At 38.7% G+C, this 19616-nt stretch overlaps 1 protein-coding gene and 1 long non-coding RNA gene across 2 annotated transcripts; one reads left to right on the top strand and one right to left on the bottom strand.

Annotated features, from left to right (window-relative positions):
• Nucleotides 1–5431: 5431 nt before the first annotated feature.
• Nucleotides 5432–12151, bottom strand: calm3a (calmodulin 3a (phosphorylase kinase, delta)). The gene is made up of 6 exons (XM_008425749.3): nt 11935–12151; nt 9415–9445; nt 8782–8925; nt 8392–8498; nt 7347–7482; nt 5432–7224 (listed from the first exon to the last, which is right to left on the bottom strand). Exons 1-6 carry the CDS (start codon nt 11935–11937, stop codon nt 7196–7198), a joined length of 450 nt encoding a protein of 149 aa, XP_008423971.1. The 5' UTR covers nt 11938–12151; the 3' UTR covers nt 5432–7195.
• Nucleotides 12152–12756: 605 nt separating this feature from the next.
• Nucleotides 12757–16829, top strand: LOC145554637 (uncharacterized). The gene is made up of 2 exons (XR_014090621.1): nt 12757–15913; nt 16017–16829. It is a non-coding gene; the product is annotated as an uncharacterized LOC145554637 (long non-coding RNA).
• The last annotated feature ends 2787 nt before the right edge of the window (nt 16830–19616 follow it).

Below are 19616 nucleotides of genomic sequence, written 5' to 3'. Positions count from 1 at the left end.
TATGATGATGTAACAAAGTAAAACAATAAGAATAGCTTTTATTTGTAATATGAGAAGTGTCCTTCTGGCCATTCTTTCTACCAAATGCATTCTATTATTTTAATGATTGCAAGATGTTAGGAGAAGAAACCATTTCAGGCTAAGTAGCAACTTTCTCAGCAACGTCCAACTCATTTCATTTTGGTGAACTGAGACATAAACAGTGTCATTTAATCGCTTACACACGTCTGATGCCAGTGTCATGCACATAATCACATGAGAACTGTTTTTTTTTCTTCTTCTTCTTCTTCTTCTTCTTTTGGTTCCTCCCAAATATATATGGTAGCACTTTATTTGATGGGGTGTGCAGAAGACTGACATGACACTGTCATAAACATGACATAACACCTGTTATGAACATGAGGTAAATGATGACCTTTTAATGGACTTTGAAGGCAATTTTTAGAGCAACTTTGTATTAAGTGTCATTATATACCGAATGACAACAGTCAGACATTCATAAAAACTCCTTCATGTTCATGACAGTGTCATGTCAGTCTTATGCACATCCCGTCAAATAAAGTGTTACTTTAAATTTATATACCTTTAGATCTAGTCCAAGCAACTTTGTGACATACACAAAAATACAATTAATAATGATTTCTCTCATTTATTTTGCGATTGGTAGATGAGGTGTTTTTAAACCTCAGAATCTCTCGAATGTCATAATTCGGGATCTAATGGAATTATTTTCATTGTAGTAGCAGGAAGCTACCAGTAGGAGGCAGCGTAACACTGTGCAATCGCTCCAGAACCTGTTAGCTTAACGTGGCATCCGGCTTCATATCGGACCAGGAGGATTTGTAAAATACAGCTTTGTCTTTCTGCCTCATCATTTCAACCTGTTTTATTCCGTTTTTAGGTTAGTAAAGTGTACACGGTTCTTAACTTAGTAGTAGAATGTAGAGTTATTTGGTGGTTTATAGCTGTTTGTTATAAAACCATTTTCTTTGGCATCAAGAGGGAAAACAGCGGTACTTTTTAGCTGAATCAAGTGCACCTAAAACTGGTACTGAAAGTGATGTGATTAGTTTTTATGTAAGCTTAAGCTACTGTAAGATGTGAAGATAAAACGGTTCTGAATGTTGTTGGAAGGCACTTTAGATGTTTTATGTTACCAAAGTCAAATCTGGCAAGCCATATTTCTGACTTTATGTGATGTTTATGTACATTTTATATTGTTAATGTGGTAACAATACTGGATAGCAAATGGTTGTTATTCTGAAATTGAAGTTTATGATATACGCTGTACCTTTGTACTAAAGAGTTTAAAAAAAACTGTATGATATAATTTTGTTGTCTGGTATGACAAAGAAAATAACATTGACAGAATAGTTATTTAGAAGAAAGACAAGATAGGATGCTGTTGGAAAGAGGATTTGTGAATCACAGCTTTGTTTCAACAGTTCAACCTGTTTTATCATGTTTTCAGGAAATTCAGCATCCATGGCCCTGGCGCCAGCCCTGTTACCTGCAACAACGTTGTGGTTTGTAATCCGAGAAGTGTCCATCTGGTAATCTTTCACCCAAAACCTGTTACTTTATTTATTGAACTTCACAGAACAAACCATTTCAGGGTAAGTAACGATTTTCTCAGCAGTCTACAACCAATTTCATTTTGGTGAACTACAACATAAACTGTTTTTCTCTTAAGAAATCTACAAAACCCTCACAGGATTTATGCTAAGATTAAACACAACTGGGCTCTCTACCTTTTAGGCGATTTCTGAATTCAAGTTATTGCTCAAGGAGTATCAGAAGAAAAGGGGGTGTTTAGACATATGCATGCCAGAATTTTCACAATTTTATTTGTGAAAAATACACAACAAAACATTTATGCACTTTTTTGTGTGTGTTGGTCTATTACCAGTTGCAGCTTCAGGGAAGACTTTTTTTTTTTTTACAAGCAACTGTCAAACTCACAAACCAAATCCTAATTTTTAAATGTATTTGTTATAGGTAGTTGTGATATTGCCATTCTGTCATGCATGAGCTACATTTTGTTGAATGGTGCAGATGGTATCCTAGAAGAAAACCTTCTAGAATGGGTTTTCTTCACATGCTCTGGTTTCCTTCCACAGAACAAGAACGGCTGCTTCTCTCGCAACTCTCATGAGGAGCGTAAAGCGGCTGGTCTGATGGGAGAAAGGGAGAGAACTTGCCATTAAAAAACTAACTAGACTTGCTGTAAAACTGGAGAAATACCACCTCTCAGAAAAATCTCATCTGTATGTCAGTAGGTTCATCAGTACGTTTCTAACTGAGCATCGTAGGAAGCATGACTTACTTTTCAAGCCCAAATATTCTGAGTTTAAGTACATAGTTCCAATTTACATTTGGAGACTCAACAGGTAAAAGGTGTGAAAGCAAAAGTGTTTTTTTTTTTTACTTATACATTAAGCCCTTGAAAGAAGTAAGACTAGTAAAAACAAGCCTGTAATTCCTAAAATCAAAATCCGATTTTGGAGTTGACATTAACTTCCATATTATTACACAAAGCCATTCTGCAGGAATAATAAGAAAAATTGTTTTGTTTTTCAAAAGCAAAGGGGGGCGATTAAGTTACGTTGCAAATGTACACAAATTTGTGTGTAGAGGGTGCGGCGCATCCAAACACTCAGTCTCTAACACACATCCAGCCGACTGCTCTGTTTCATAAATTATTGCAAGCTTTAGGAATGTTTTGTTTGTGTCTGTGTGTGACTATTTTTACTTTTTAGTGTCTGATCTACTTCCTGTTTTAAATGCATTTTTTGTGTTCAACCAAAGCAATGAAGTCTCAATTCAGTTAAACATGGTAAAACAGCGCCATCTTGTGTTAACCCTCCTGTGATATTTCTAATGTCTTCACTTCATCACGTTCACAGCTCATTAACGAGTCGGTGCTTGGTTATGGATTTCCATAAAATCAGTAATATACTGTTAACTGCTTATCATTTTTAAAATGTTTGTCTTCCATAAATAATTAAACTTCTTTAGAAGTGAAAGTAAAAATAAAATAGCAAAAATAAAATAGTTGAAAAAGCAGTTTTAAGATGCTTTTTAATTCAGTATAATCACTGAAGTAAAGCAGTATTACTTGCAGCATCCTAATGTGTTTGGCTGTTTTCTGTGACACATGTTCATACCTCATTGTCTACAAACTTTTTTTTAAGCTTTAAAATGCAAAAGATGTTCATGTCATCTGTCAAAAACACTTTAAAGTGTCTTCAATAGAGGACCACAATAAAGCCGCATAATGCTTACATGTAAAGTTTAAAAACTAGAGTGTGTAGGAGACAATAAGAGGAAGATTAATCCAGATTATTTTGTAATTCTATAGAAGAAAAAAAATAGATAAACGTGTCACTAATGATGAGTTTTAGACTGAGACACACTGGACACAGAACTACGGTACTCTTACTCCTCACAGCTTAGTTTTGGACCGTGGGAGGAAGCTGGAGTACCTGGGGTCAAACCAAGTGGAGAACATGCAAACAGCATGGAAAAAAAGCTGGGATTCAAACTCTTGCCCTTCTTCCTCTAAGGCCACAGTGCTAACCAATTGCAAAACAATGTTAAAGTTATTGACATGTTATGTAAGCGTGGCTGCGTAGTGAAAGTGTCCTGCTCAGTCTGTAGTTCAGATCTGTCACACACTGAAAACAATTGAACTTAAAAAAAAAAGAAGAAAAAAAAAGTTGCCCTGTTCTGCCAAGTGCCTGCAGTTTTACTTTTAAAACCAGAAAAATGTGGTCGGCTCCATTCAAAAACAATCATGTCATCATCACCAGAAGTAGGACTGGTACCCGATCGCAGCTGGTTTCCTGATGTTGATTCAGAGAGGGTCTTGTTCTCAGAAAGTCATGACATATTGGCTCTGAGGGGGGAAAACCCAAAGGGGCTCAAACAATGGGAAATCATTAAAAATATCAGCGGTTAACCACAGACATGAGGCTTGTTCGAAAAACGTCTCATAAAACCCCAAAACGTTTTCCGGAAAAAAACTTTAATGTGTCCGCTTTAACATCCGTCAGCCTCTGGAGAAACGGAAAACAACAAATTAAACCAATATGTGAGTTTGTACTTTTGTGAGTTTGTTGTTTTGTGCGGTTGAAAGTGCTAAAAATTAAAATTACGGTTATGTTGAATTTAATCTGAAGGGATTAAACATGAAGTGGGATCCAAGAGGAGGATGTTCAAATCTTTAAAATTATTATTTTTTGTTTTACAAATCAAGTATACATTTCTACTCTTGTCACAGTCAAAGGTATTTAAAGCCTTGCTTTTATCTTGATTGCTTAAGTCGTTTGTGCTGGCATCTTTCCTCGCTCCAGTCTGCCATTACACAACCAGAGCCGGATGATCACACCTACTGGTAATGCTGTTGTCTCGTAAGGCTGGATCCAATTTAATAAATAATTCAACTTATCGGATTAAGCACCAAATTAGCATGCGGGCTCCCATCCAATCAGAAGCAGCTGCTCCAGATAAAAACCACCGCACATTGGCTCACCGACACAGCAGTCTTAGGACCGTGTGTGAGAGGTCGTGACCCCTGCTGACCTGGATTACTACGCGGTCCTGCAGCAATCTCTTGAGCCACTAAAAATAGCCTGAGCCCGAGTTTCTCTAGTGAAGGGCTGCAGCGACCCGGCCTGCCCTGACCCAGTCTGAGGCTGTCTGGATTAGAGCTCTGCTACAGAACAGCCAGAGACGCATCTCAGAGCTGCAAACAGGCCAACTTTATACATCCTGGTAAAGGTGCAAGTTTGTTTTTTTTGTCTTAACATTTGAGCTTTGGTGATTTTTCCATTTTTACTTTCTATATCAATCCTCCCTCTGTGCATAGTAGCAGAACACTTTGATCCTCAAACAGATCCAGTAAGAGCTCAAATTATTTCAAGTTTTTGATTTATTGTGTCAACTGTAAATATGGGCAAATTTAAGCAAGGAGCCAATTTAATGTCAGGGTCATTTTGTGCAATTTAATCCTTTCCTATTTCCGTTTCATGTCTGTAAAGACCCATTTAAATTTATGAACTGAAGCCATTGTGGTTCAATTGACTCTGTACTCTATTTTTACGGCCTACATAGACAAAGTCATAAAAATTGTGAAATCTCAAGGTAAGGGTATAAAGGTATATAAGCAACAAGGCAATTCAAGTGTCAACAGGTTTTGCATCACTTTAGTCATCTCATGTTGGCCAATTGACTCGTTAAGCACGACTATGACTCCTAATCAAACTTCAATCTTTTAAAACATTTTTAGCTTTAAAGAATCTGATTACTCAGCTGAAATAAGAGCCAGATTTATTTTAAGGCTCTTTGCGCAATTCAAATTTGTGTCAAACATAGAGGACATTGAACCCATACAAATCATTTTCAATTAAGGTTACCAAACACGTGTGGGTGAAATAAAGCTTAATTTATTGGTTTATGGAAAATATATCACATTTTTTTTTTTTTTTTTTACATTTGTGAGATACCTTCAGCTTTTAGTCCATTAAAACATTTTTTTTCCCAAACATGTCTCAAAAAACATCTCAAAGCTGCATTTAAAACTCGCCCCGCGCAAAAATCGTTTTCAATTATTTATTCTAACCAAATCGCTCTGAAGCCACTGCTTTGAAAACGCTTTGAACCAAATCCTGCACATCTGCATCTTCGCTACGGAAACATTTTCCAGTCCCATCCAACAGTCCAAATTAGATACAACAGCCCAACCGTAAGTATTATTTGTGAGAACAATATATGGATTTCGGTGCATTAAAACAACAAGTAGACTGGAGTTTGCTCACTGGACTACAAATTGAAGAGCTGACACAAATACAATAAATGAGTGAAACATACGCATTATTATAGCAGCAACAGTGACATTTGGTTTGTTTTGCTTCTTTTAGAACCGTTTTTTTTTGTTGTTGTTTTTTTAAACATCCACATGGTTGATACCAAAGTGCGACTGCGTGGAAAGGTTTTACATCGTTATAGGTTGATTTATAATATTCTGATGAACTACGAGCCTTGCAAGGTTGAGATGCATTTAAAGAGTATTATGGCACATTTTAAAACCAAAGAGGAAACATGTCACAGATCTTTGCACTAGAACAATAGGCAATGCAAACTTTACGATACACTAATATATAGATATATTTCGTAACCAAAGTTTGTCGTCAATACATTAACGTAACATTTAAAAAGCATCACATCAATATTTTATTTTTTTCATATCCGTTTGCGGAACAAATCAACTGCAGTTATTACAGTGTTTTTGTTTTTTATCCCCTCCCCACGATAGTCATTCTGAAACAGCAAAGAGCGCGCCTGTTTCCAATCTGCGCCGCAGGCCGCGTAAAGCCCACGGCTCAAAACACCACAACATCGTATCCCACCAGGAAAAAAAAAAAAACAACCTTCTTTACGTCTCAAGTTCTTCTTCTTCCGTTCCTGAACTCCCAAGCCGCTCGCCTCCAGCTGAGCACAAACAAAACACCCTACATCTCAACTAACTGCTCTTGCAATAATCAATAGTGACACAAATTGTACAGATATATAGCTATATGTTCATGTATATACCTCCAGTGTGTACACAAGCTGACCACTACCTCTGATGGGTTCAGAGCCTCCTTGTTGTCACAAGAGACGGCCACAAAAAGGGTGCATGCAAGAAGAGTACTCAATTCATGGTTGTTTTTTTGTTGTTGTTTTTTTCTTTTAAAGAGTTAACACAGGTGCAAGACAGTTTTCCCTTGTTGAAGACTATCTGGAAAGAATTAAAAAGCCAACGTCCCTGTACAGATTATAGCCTTAAGTTCTATCCTTCTACCAGTTCGGTGTTGCTCTTTCCTCTAAATTAATCAGCAGCTGGGTGACTCAGCAGATTCTTGGTCTGAAGTTGGAGGACTTTGGCCCTCTTAAAGCTTGGTCCTTTAACTTCTTTAGGGATTATTCTGTTGGTGTTTTTCTTTTTGTTTGTTTGCTTTTCTTTTTTTAAACAGATTCCTTCGAAGTATTATTTGGATGTTTTGAAGCACACATTGAGAAAATTCCTACAGGCGAGTGGTTTTTGAAGGGGGTGGTTGTTCGACATTTGATAACTGTTCCTGCTTTTTAAGTTTCTTAGACGACGGTAATCTTAGTGGGACGAGCAACATTGAGAGAAATTTCAGCGCTCTCTTCACTTGGCCGTCATCATCTGGACAAACTCTGGATGGAAGAAGACAGTGCGACATTTTTCAGATATACATGTTTATAAATATTTATTTAAAAAACAAACAAACAAAAAAAAAAGGGTTTGATTTTATGGGTTGGTAGTAAAGACAACTCACCCTCATAGTTGACCTGGCCATCACCATCGATATCAGCCTCGCGGATCATCTCATCCACTTCCTCGTCTGTGAGCTTTTCACCCAGGTTGGTCATGACGTGCCGTAGCTCCGCCGCGCTGATGTAGCCGTTACCGTCCTGCAAATAAGACTAAGCCTTATTTTGGGAAGGTAGGAAATAAAAATGATGTCTTGTAATATTTGTAATTTCTTCTCTGTGGTTTGGCTCTTCCATGTGAAAATAGACTAGCCTGGTGACTGAACTTTCATTTTAGGAAAAACACCAGTCCTTTTTATCAATTATCCAACAAACTGGTAATTCGGTGTTTAATACAAAACCCTGACAGACGAGGAAATGACCAGGTTTTCAGGCCGAGCACCAATATTCAGAAAAATGTTGACCAGCTTTTATAAATTTTTTGGTCTGAGAAGTTGCTAAACAATAGCCGGTAACAATGAGGCGACCATGGTTGACAGCAGATGTGATCTGGTGGGCGGGTTCGTCTCTCACAGTGGAGCAAAAGAGGACAGTGGCTAATTTTCAGACCTTTATGGGGGCAGAAAATGTCAATGGACAAGTCAATTCTTCATGTGCAAGAATTGACAGATCATCCAAAAATAAGGAAATTGATTATCAGTGGTCTCCTAGTTTCTTTGCTTCTGTAGACTAGTTCAAAAATGTAAAAATGGAGCCCAGTTTAATATTTATTATGAATTATTTTACCCAAAGACAATTTAAAAACAAGATGTTAAAATATTTCTCCTGCATCTTTGCTTAAAACATCTCCAGAAAGTTTAACTATGACTAAAAACAAATATCTTGTTAATGTGTTTTTCACATTTGTTTAACAAATAAATTATACTTCAATACAAAAAAAATCATCTAGAATAATTTGGGTAAAATGTCTTAATTTAGGACAACACAAAACTCTTCACATTTTTTCACTTAGAAATAGTTTTGAATGTGTTTTTCTTGTCATTGTTAAGGTACCAAGATAAAAACCTTGTCCAGTTTTGCTTGGGACTGCTGATTAATTTAATGCTGTACCTTGTCAAATACCCTAAAGGCTTCCCTGATTTCCTCCTCACTATCTGTATCTTTCATTTTTCTGGCCATCATAGTCAGGAACTCGGGAAAGTCAATCGTTCCATTACCTACAATGTTAAACAGAGAAACAAGTTAGCATTCATTTGGCTAACAGGGCAACCGTTACTGAACAGCATCACAACCAAGAACAAAATAACTGTTTAATATTAGCAATAGTATAGAATACGTTGAACTGCCTCTAGACTGGGGTGGACAAACGTCTGCAGTGACTACTGAACACTTTCATGTCTGGAACATAAAGAAAAATCAGACACGAGTGTTGAGTCTTATGACTGCACACGGTTCTTCGTTTTACCGATGTGGTTGAGAAATTTTATTTGGTTTCTTTACCGTCAGCATCAACCTCATTGATCATATCCTGCAGTTCAGCTTCGGTGGGATTCTGCCCCAGAGAGCGCATCACTGTGCCGAGCTCCTTGGTGGTGATCGTACCGTCGCCGTCCTTGTCAAACAGTGAGAACGCCTCTTTGAACTCTGCACATTAACAGAAACAGTGGCCCCAGTTGGCTTCAGACTTTATTTAACACAAAGTCTTAATAATAGTCAATAATTAAACTATGTGGAGCATTAACAACACATCTGCAAAGACATGCAGTACAAAGAAGAACCAGAACTTTTTGAAAATTTTAATAATCATGGCCGATAATAGAATATGACCTTCTTCAGAACATGCACCAAGTAAAAAATAAATAAATAATGTTTTAATGAGCATATGTTTCCTCAAAATATTTTGTCTTTCAAAACTCAAAAGCTTAAAAGGTTCACACATATAATCCTCAGAAAAACGTCCACTGGTTATTAGATTCACAAGATGCTAACCATACTTGTAGTGACAGAATGAACCCATTTCTAAACGCAACCTTTGGTCCTTTTAATCTTCAACACTGGTTTTTCAAATTTGGTGATGAATTAAGGTGCTGCTAAAGATAAAGCAGGCCAAACATGGTTGAGGTATGCACTCACCAGCAATCTGCTCCTCTGTCAGCTGATCAGCCTGTAAACAAAAGCACAAGACAGGAGTGAAGCACAGGCAGACCTACTAGAACAGAAGCACTTTTCATTTTTCTGCTCAGTGTAGAATGTATTGAGTGTGCAAGTTACAAGATTCAAAATTTATGTAAATTAAATGTGTTTGTGTCTTTGAACATCCGTGCAATCAAATTTAGACAAGAAAAAAGTAAGACTGAATAAAAATGCCTCTTCCAGGACCATCTCACTACCTATACTCAATAAAATAAAAAATAAAAAAACTCATTTTGTGCAAAAGATCTATTCTGCAACAGTTGAAAGACTCCTTATAACCTAAAATAAAATTTCTACAGCAAAATCTATTATATTTTAAAGAGTTTTTTTTTTTTTAAAGGTCCACCCTGCCAAATCTGCAACTTTGTGCATTTTTGTATACAAATTATCTTTCAACAAGTGATTTGAAAAGCAAAAGCGACTCTGCTCTGGAAGGTCAGACAATGCATTTCCAAACTGTGTGAAAGTAATCTCTCCATGTGTTGTACTTATTCTCGCACCATAACTAACACTTATCCAAGACATCATTCTCCCCTGCTTGTAAACTCTGGAGAGGCCTATCTAAGTCAGCCGATGTGCTCACTTCAGGCTGAGAAAGTGTGATGAGGGACGGGTATAAATTCTCCACAGCCCGAAATACACATGCCTGCTATAATTAGTGAGACACGAACAGGGTCGCCTATGTAGCACACTGAATATCACAGCGGCTAACCATCTCTTTGTAATATTCTTTACCGGGTAAATATTAAGTTCAGGCCGCAGAGACCCAACAACCTCAAGGACGGATCGTTTGGCCGTGCTTTGAATGCCGCTTTGAATATTAATGCTGCCTGAGGAAGACTGCGAGGTTGAATAAACTGTATTAGGTGATGAAGATGGGCTCATAACTGTATGTCGGCACAAAACTCAACTCGGATACATTGGTTTGCATTTTGTGCCTCTCCCTCCAAAATGTAGATAGCGAAACTTTGCAGATTTCTTTTTTTTTTTTGTTGTTGTTGTTGTCCTTTTTCAAAACTAAAAAAGATTAAAGCCAACATTTCTAGAGCCTGAGGTGTTGGTAACGCCATGTGTTCTTCGAATCAAAATCAATGAGTCACCATGTTAGATGAAATGGGGGGTGGGAGGGTGAGCGAAGGAGAGCAAGACTATCGACACTGTCGAGAATGGAAGTGTGTGTATATATATGTATATACACACACACACACACACACACATTTGTTGTAAGAAATGTAGTCAGCCAGCAGCTGTGAAGTGATGGTAAAACTGTCAAAGTAGACAAGTACAAATTCCCATAGTAAAAACACAAACTGTACTTTGGTTAAGACTGTAACATGATAAGCCGGTATGTGACACTGGGTGATAGCGCACAAAATTGACATGTTGCACGTTTTTTTGTTGTTGTTTTTTCTTTTTTTCTTGGCAACAATATGAGAGAAGTCCAACAGTGAAACACACAGGGACGGGAAAGAGGCAGGGAGTCATTTGTGTTCCTTAACTGGGCCGTTCAAAACTAGTTAGTTCCCGATTTGGAGGATGCACTGCGGCTGCTGCACCAAGCATGTTTTGGTTCAATGCGGGGGGAAGGGAAGGACGCGAGAGGAGGGAGGGGTAGCAAAGAGGATCATTCAGCAGAAGCAGAATGCGGTTCAACGTTGTGGCGCAATACGTAACCGAGAAGAATGGTGACATGGTGGTGCTGCCATAGCTGGAAGACTGAAATGTGGGCACAACTGTAGCTAAACGCGTGCAGCCAGCTACTACCTGCAAGCCGTATTGTTAAGTAATTGCAGTCATCAGAGATCATAACCCCCCCCTCCCCCATCTGCTTGTTGCGCATGTCAAGCTGCATTTAAACCATCCTGCTGAAGCGCTTTGCAGGGAGAGCTGCATTAATAGCTAACGTGAAATGACAAAATGGTTGTTAGCATGCCATCTAACCCGAACGCCGAAGGCGTTCTTGTTAAATAAACAATACGAGTCTACGGATTTCGACTATTATTACACTGCAAAACCATTCAACGACGCTGCAACCACGCCCACTGACGGGTTAAAAAAATAAACATGCTGCCAACCTTTATGCATGCAGGCTACAACCACCGAAATGTTTGCTTGGCGTCGCATTTTAAATCGTTTCCGTAACAATTTCTTAAACCTGCGCTCCACTGTGGATAACAGAAAATTAAAGGGAGCTCTCTAACTTGAGCTGCTGGTTATACATTTAAGTGAACTGCCAATAATAGGAAGCGCCACAAGCTAAATATGTTTGCTAGGCTTCCCCGCCGTCCTGCAACATTACGGATACAAACTATGTGTCAAGTAGACTTTTGGTCTTTGCAAATGCTTAAAAGAAATATTCACGTTAAACACACGAATGAATCCAACAGCGACCACTTAAGCCTTAGCCTCGAGACGCCAGCGAAGCCTTTCTAACATGCTAAGTGTTAGCTTGATACTCACCATTGTTCCGTTGAGTTTTTAAGCTCTGCGAAGGAGACAAATGTTTTATTTCCGACTCTTACTTTAAATTGCCGCAGGGAATGTCACCCTGATAATACAATCAAAACAGATGGAGTATAAATGTGTACAGTCTCGGAAATATGGATAGCCTGCACTCTAGTGTTGCCCGGAAACCTCAATCCAGCGACGCCGGCGTTGTGCTTCGGCTCCTTTAAAATAAAAATGTATCCTTCCGCAGCTGTTCCGCTGGTGTTCTACATCTCCAGGACTGACCAGAATTGCAAGTACATAACTCACTGCTGTGTTCTTTTATTACTGCTTTTTTGTTTTTAAATCTTAATTATAATTTAACACTTAATAAGCCACACTACACTCTTTGCCACTCTAGGTAAGCAATGTGCACAAAGATACAAAAAAAAAAAAAAAAAAAATCTAGCATAGGGACTTTTTCCCCTAACAAAAACCAAATGCTTTCAAAAAATTATTACATTTTTTGTAACTTTACTTGTCTAGTAAAATATTATCAGTCAACAATATAAGTAGTTTATGTCATTCAGAGCATGTACCCTTATGGTGCAAAAAAAGCAACAAACAGACACAGAATATTATGAATTGCATAAAGTTTTGTTTTTGTGGTCAAAATATAGAGGAAGACTGGGTCTGTCCTCTGGACTGCTGCGAAATATTTGGAGATTATTGTGCAAGAAAGGATATTTCAGCCCAGTTTTACTTTTCATGAACTATTTTGAAATAATTAATGTAAACATGAACTTTAAGGCATAATTTAAAGAATAAAATATTTGCCAATGTTGCATTAAAATGGTTTATGTTTCACAGGAGAACCACAATGAAGATTAAAGTGAGATGCTATAACTGAGCTTGTACAATAAGTTACTGAGCCTATATTGATCAGGAAATCATCATATCTTGATTTCCTGTAAAAATAGTAAACTTTTAGTTTGCATCACAAAACTAAAAGCTTCCAGGGGTGCCCAAAGTCGAGGGCCGGCATCCTGCATGTTTTAGTTCTCTCCCTGGTTCAACACACCTGCATCAAATGATGGCTCATTAGAGGCCTAAGAAGAACATTGACAAGCTGAAAAGGTTATTACTACCACCAGGGAGAGAACTAAAACATGCAGGATGCCGGCCCTCGAGGACTGACTTTGGACACCCCTGGCTTAGACCGTGGGTCTTCAAATCCAGCCCTGAAAGGCCGGTGTTCTTCAAACTTTTAGATGTGTCTCTGCTTCAACACACCTAAGTCAAATAATGAGGTCAAGACCATTACTCTGAGGAACTTTATTGCAAATCCATGAGGGAATCAAACCATTTGTTTCAGGTATGTTGGAGGAGGGACACAACTAAAATTTGACTAAAGTAGCAAAAAGTAGCTCCATATTACAGCAGGAGAAACACATATTTACAGTCAGGTTTGAATAACCCATAAAAGAAAGGAAAGAAGATGGTGTTATAATATCCAAAGTGAGTGAAAATCAGAACAAGTGAAACTGAACTTTTGACAAGTAGTGTGAGTATTTTATTATCGGTGTTCCCTGCTGTTTAGCTTAAATAAGCTGAAAAAGCTGTAAGTTTTGTTTAGACGTGCGTCATCACTTCAGTTTTATGACTAAGCCATTAGGTGTTCAGTCAGATTAGATACAAACTCTCCTATTGTTGGCAACACCTTTAAGAGGGTAGACGGTAGATCTGGAGAGAGCTTGAATCCTTTATTACCAGAAACAGCAGGAGGTTGTTTAGCTATACAATTTTGATACAATAAGCTCTTGTTGGGAATAAGTGGGATATAGTTTTGTGCATATTTTCTTTGCATTTTTTTCTGTTGCATATATTTGCAAACATTACACTGAACATTACCTCTTGTGAATTTTATCCCTGTTGTCAGCTCATGTTAATTAAAAATAAAACACCCAGTTGGTGCTGCAATAGGTGCCATGATTTATGCTGCCTATCATGTTGCTGCACATAGATGCCACTGATGTTTCCTCAATTACCATTGGTCCATCGACTTCCTAGCTCAACCTTTGTTTAAAATTATGCTTGAACATATTCAGATAATATGAAAAGAGGTTTCTTTAGTACCAGTTGAGCGCTCTAGTCTCCAAAGCATCATTGTAAAAATGTTGTTTTGTTGTAAACCTTGTGTTCAGGTGTCACAAAATTGGGACACTTTGTTTACACAACTGCACTCCTTTGTTTTTTTGTTTTTTTTACCAGTCAAGCAGAGATTTTCACAGTCCATCAGAGGGCAGTAAAAGACAAGACACAGGTTTCAAAGGTTTATTCAGACTGTTTCCTTCCTTTTCTCATACATAATGTTTTACTTTATGTCTGTCTAAATCTTTAACTCTATATCTGTACATCTCTATATCTATCTCTATATTGGAGATATATAAATATCTCTAAATATATATCTATCGATTATCTATCCATCTATGTTTATATGTGTGCGCGTGTGTGAGTGCGTTTGTTTTTAATACCTTGTGGGGACCATTTTCCTGACACTACGATGTTGGGACCCACTGCCCCTTGTGGGGACAGAAGCCTGATCCCCACAAGGGGAAAGACTGTTTTTGGGTCAGGGGTTAGATTTAGGACAAAGGTGTGAATTGAGTTTTGGATAGGGTTAGGGTTAGGTATGTAATGGATAAGGTTAGGATAGGGATAAGGTTTAAGCTGCAGAAATGAGTGGAAGTCAATTCAAAGTCCCCACAAAGATAGCCACGTGTGTGTGTGTTTGTGTATGTCCTGGAATTTGCAAAACTAACATTGGATTAAAATCCAGAACCTTTTAATTAGGAACTCATGACCTCATGATAATGAAGGTAACACGAGGTGCAATGCTGTTTGTTGCTCTTCACTCTGGAAAAGACAAATGAATCTATGACATCAGCAGTGAGGCTGCTGTTGGTACACATAAGTAAGGCTATCATCACAAAAAAATGGCTTCTCAACTAAATTAACTTTTATCTCGAGTCAGGGTAGTAATGAATGTTTAAAAAAACTGGGACTGTCATAAACGAGGCTGGAAGAGGACACATGTTTTATTTTGCCAAAGCAGGATAGTATGAGGTACAGAAATCTCAAAAATACACTGCCACTCTTGCACACCTTTTGGCCTAAGCACATGCTACTTAATAAAACTATTTTTTTTTTAGGATTTTAAAACATTTTCACAAGGTGTACCAATAAATGTGCTCACATATACTTCTCTGGTTTGATGGACAGTCAGGCCTTGAACTTTCATTTCTTCTGGGCATGTCTGTGATAGCCAGAGCATCTTCTGATGGCTCTCACCATCGTCACTTTTTATTTTATTTTATGGGAAACTATGTTTAAATCCTTGAATTCTGTTAGACTGGACTGTTCAGAGTATTTTCTAAGTAGTTCCAACATGGCTAATTTGCAACATCAAGAATGGCCAATATAGAACTAAGGCATCCAGACATTACATTGCATGGTAGCAAACAGCTTCTCCCTTTATTTGAATATCTGGTAAACCTCCAAACCTCACCTAAATCCCCTTCACAGCTTTTTATCAGAGTTGTAACCTTTTCATCCTTTATTTAGACCTAAACCTTCTGTTTAAGTCTAAATGCTTCATCTGCTCTGTACTACCCAAATACGTGCATCTGCTATGATGGCTGTCCAACAAGACTGAAGCCATGGATCATGCATCATGTTAAAAGCTCATGTTGCTGTTATTGATTTTTTTTATATTGATCTGATCAGCTCCCTGTGTCTGACTTTTGTTTTTATGTGAGCAAAGAACTTCTAAAAATGAGCACTGGGAGACACAGAAATCCCATTAATAAAAAAAAGAAAAACGCTCCGCTGCTTCATCCCAAGCTCGAAGCTCCTCCTCATTTACCAAGGGCGTTCTGCAAATGATGGATAAAATCAAACGGGAGGCTGTATTGACGCTAACCGCTTATGGAAAAACGGTAACGTTTATCTGGTAAGACTTTAAAAGTTCATTTCATGAGTTATTTGTGAAATGTAGCCTTCACCTGTTGTTTAGTTACTTGTTTTTCCTTTTTGCTGGACTACTACTCTTTCAGTGCCGTGGAGAAGGGAGCTCTCTGCTGTAAAAACAGCCTGTACAAGGACAAGTGAGGATGGAGAGGAGCCATCCTCACTGAAGAGTGCCTCACACACGCTTCAGAGAGAGTGTGTGTGTGCTTCTGAGTGGCATAAACCGCTGGAAGGAACTCTACCAGCCCCACAAAACTATCTGCTTAAAAGGACAAAGATGAACAATCAAGCTGCTTTTTGTGATAATCAATGGATCAATGTTTATGTAGAGTTCAGCATTGGAGTAGACTGGTTTCTGCAGACTAGGAATCTGGGTGTGAATCAACAAGTTTGGGGAAAAACACAAACGGGAGTGGTGAGAAAAATTCCTTGGTGGACCATTTTTCCACAATATCTGGGAACCGGGAGCCACTCTGGCTCTCTGTTTCGTTTTCCATTCCAACTTCATTAAAACATAAGCAGCTGCCTATGCATGTGAACTTTTATCTGCGTCAATTTTTAAAATTCTTTCCAAGTCAAAACATGTTCATGTGCACGTCTTTGCCTCGTGTCTGTGCGGTTGGGTATGTTGATTTAATCGATTACCGTCCCTTGGAGTTTTACACCCACAAAAGTGAATGAGGAACATATTGATGTGGCATATTATTGTGAATTCCTAAACCAGTGAAACTTGACAAACCCATAGCTTTTGTTCAATTCCAAAAGAAATATCCCACAGATGACTTGAAAAAGTTTTCCATTTTACTTGAAGCTTCACAGAGAGAGAAAGAGGTTCACAGATGTGTAGGTTCAACATTTTATTAAAGGCTTTTGATTTTATTAAAGGCTTTTGAAAATTTGCCTGTGGGCTCTTGCATTTGCTGATACAAGGTTGATACAACAACAATAGCAGATCTTTAATGCAGTGGTCTCCAACCCCCGGGCCGCAGACCGGTACCGGTACATGGACCGCACAAGAAATAATTTGATATTTCGGTTTTATGTATAATCTGATTCTGAAAGATCTTTTATTTGGAAAATCCTTTAACCGGATTCTCTCGGTTAGTCTTGTGAGCCAACATTGAGCCCACAAGCAGCAAAATAAATAAAACAGATCAGATGTCTTTGGAAAGTATCTTTGCAAAGGGGAAAAGGCCCGGAGAAGAGACAGGAGAATGGATTTATCCCGGTAGGTGATTCCCACGTTCCAAGCCCGCTCTGTATAATATGTGGCGACCTGCTCAATAATGAGGCAACGAAGATTTCAAACTGATTCGCCACGTAGAGACCGAGCACCCTGTGCATAAGCAACATACCTCAGGTGTTATTGTCTCTCATCATTCCCAGGTGGGACAATCTCGTTGCAGACAAATAAGCTCAGGGTTCCCATTGATTTGTCATTATCGAGAGTTAAAATTTTAATGAAAGTAAAATGCTCGTTTTTGTGGCGCATCTGTATTTTATTTTGTAGAGATGTTTAGAGACCACAGTCAGAGAGCATTTGGGCAGTGGTCGAGAGGAGAGGAGTAGAGCTTGTGAGTCTTAAGTCTGGTTCACACAACATGATTTTAGAATTGTCGGCTGATTATTGGTTCGTGTGTCCAGCCACACGGCAGGAGCAACACACCACACACGAACCGATTCTAGTCACGAAAATCCCGGTTCCAGAAGAAAATCCCGTAAACCCCGTAACACACCATACGTGAATTTAGAAGAAACAAACACGGATGACGATGTAGAAACAGTAGGGATAGTGTGTGGACTCATTTTAAGCGATAAAGGACGTAACAAAAAGAAAAGGTGTTGGATAAATGATGGTTTGAGCAGCCGCTCAAAGCACTCTCAGTTGCGTGATGTCACCTGTTTGGGATTCCCTTCCGTGCTTACGTCACTGCTTGGTTACCTGTCACATTTAACAGTGAGACATTTGACAGTCTTGCTCACTGACTGAGAAAACCCCACAGGCTGAGATAGTCGGGCCAAAACAATGTTGAATATGCCCGATTTTAGATCAGAGCGGTCCTAACATTCCACCAACTGGACCAGATCACTCGTCACGCGCCTCATAGTACAGGAGGATCAGTTACGATTATCACAAGTGACAATCGGGAGGCGTGGTGGGGATTACTGCACTATCCTCCCACCCCCCTCGGGGTCGCAGTAAAATTGCAAAGCCTTGACCGGTCGTTGGTGGTAAAAAAGGTTGGGGACCACTGTTTTAATGGACTGTGTTCAGTGATTTATAAACTAACAGTATTTTAAAGTGTATTTTCTGAGCTAGACTTTAGTGTAGGGACTTTAAAACTGGGGTGATGTGCTCCATCTTCCTGGTGAGCAGCAGCCTTCAACACATGGATGGGTTTCATCCATGCGTTGTAACTTTGGAAATGTTCTTCAGGTGACAGAAGGCTGACTTTGTAACTGTCTTTATGTGCCTGTAAATGTTCAGGTCAGAGTCCATCACTACACCCAGATTTCGGGCCTGATCGCTGGTTTCTTGTTGTAAAAGCTGAAGCTGTGCATTGACTAGATCATTCCTCTTTAGGTCAAAGATGATACTTTCAGTTTTGTTTCTCTTCAGCTGGAGAAAGTTTTGGCACATTTATACATGCAGCTGTTCAGTGCTTGGATGGGTTCGGAGTCACCGTGTGACGTCGTGTTTTCCCTTTGTCCCATAATCCTTCAGGATCATAGGTCGCTGGTGTCAATGGTGCAGTGTGGACTGGTCTATAGTCCATCATAAGGCAACAGAGAGACACATGGCAAACAACCATACATACAGAGGCTCAGCTTTAAGAGCAATTAAGTGGACAACATTATGTAAAGTCCACTTATTTGAGCTTTAAGTCATTTTATAATGTTATTCCCTCATCGGAGGAAGAGGGGGTGCCGGCCAGGTGGTTTACCAAGGGCACCAAACAGGAAAGGACGGCCTCTGGTATGTGAGCCACTCGAGAACAGGCAGGCACCATTTAAGGTGTGAGCAGAAAGTTCCCCGGCTGGATAGTTTGTGACTCCAGGCCCATTGGGGATACTTAGGAATCTATTCTTTAGCCTGTGGTTGTTTGACTCTGAGTAAATTCCTGGGCTCAGTTTCACATTTGTCTACATGCCCAATTAATCAGTGCCAACCTCCACCCAGCCTTTACTGGCTGCCTTATTAAAATAAATAATGAGATCATCCAGTCTTTAACTTTTTTGGCCCTGTGTTTAGACATGTGCTCAGACAGCCTTGACTACATATGACAGGATAAAAGCCTTTAATGTTTTTGTCCATTGTTGTGGAAAAAAAACTATTACCAAGCACTGTTCAGGTAAAATCACTCAGTCAGGTTTATTTATGAATTGTGCACAATACAGAATAGGACAATCAATCATGAAGTAATTCTGGATGGAAAGTTCTGCCAGGCAGAGAGAACATGAGTCTGATATAAAATGACATTTCTACAATTTTTATAGTGAGAAGTGAAAAATTATCCCATACATTTTAAGACATTACATTCAGTCATTGAAACATTATTCTTTATGATGAAAGAAAATCATATACACAGGATACGAAAAACCCACTGGCATTCATCCATCCATTCATCGTTGTTTCCTTGAGTTTTGGTTTTCTAAATTGAGGGAACCAAACCTTTAGAGAATCC

The sequence above is a fragment of the Poecilia reticulata genome, chromosome 13 (assembly GCF_904066995.2).
Source record: "Poecilia reticulata chromosome 13, P_reticulata-male-v2, whole genome shotgun sequence".
In the NCBI taxonomy this organism is placed as follows: Eukaryota; Metazoa; Chordata; class Actinopteri; order Cyprinodontiformes; family Poeciliidae; genus Poecilia; species Poecilia reticulata.
Note: the sequence above shows the minus strand (reverse complement) of the source record. Positions and strands in the feature narration are given on the sequence as shown.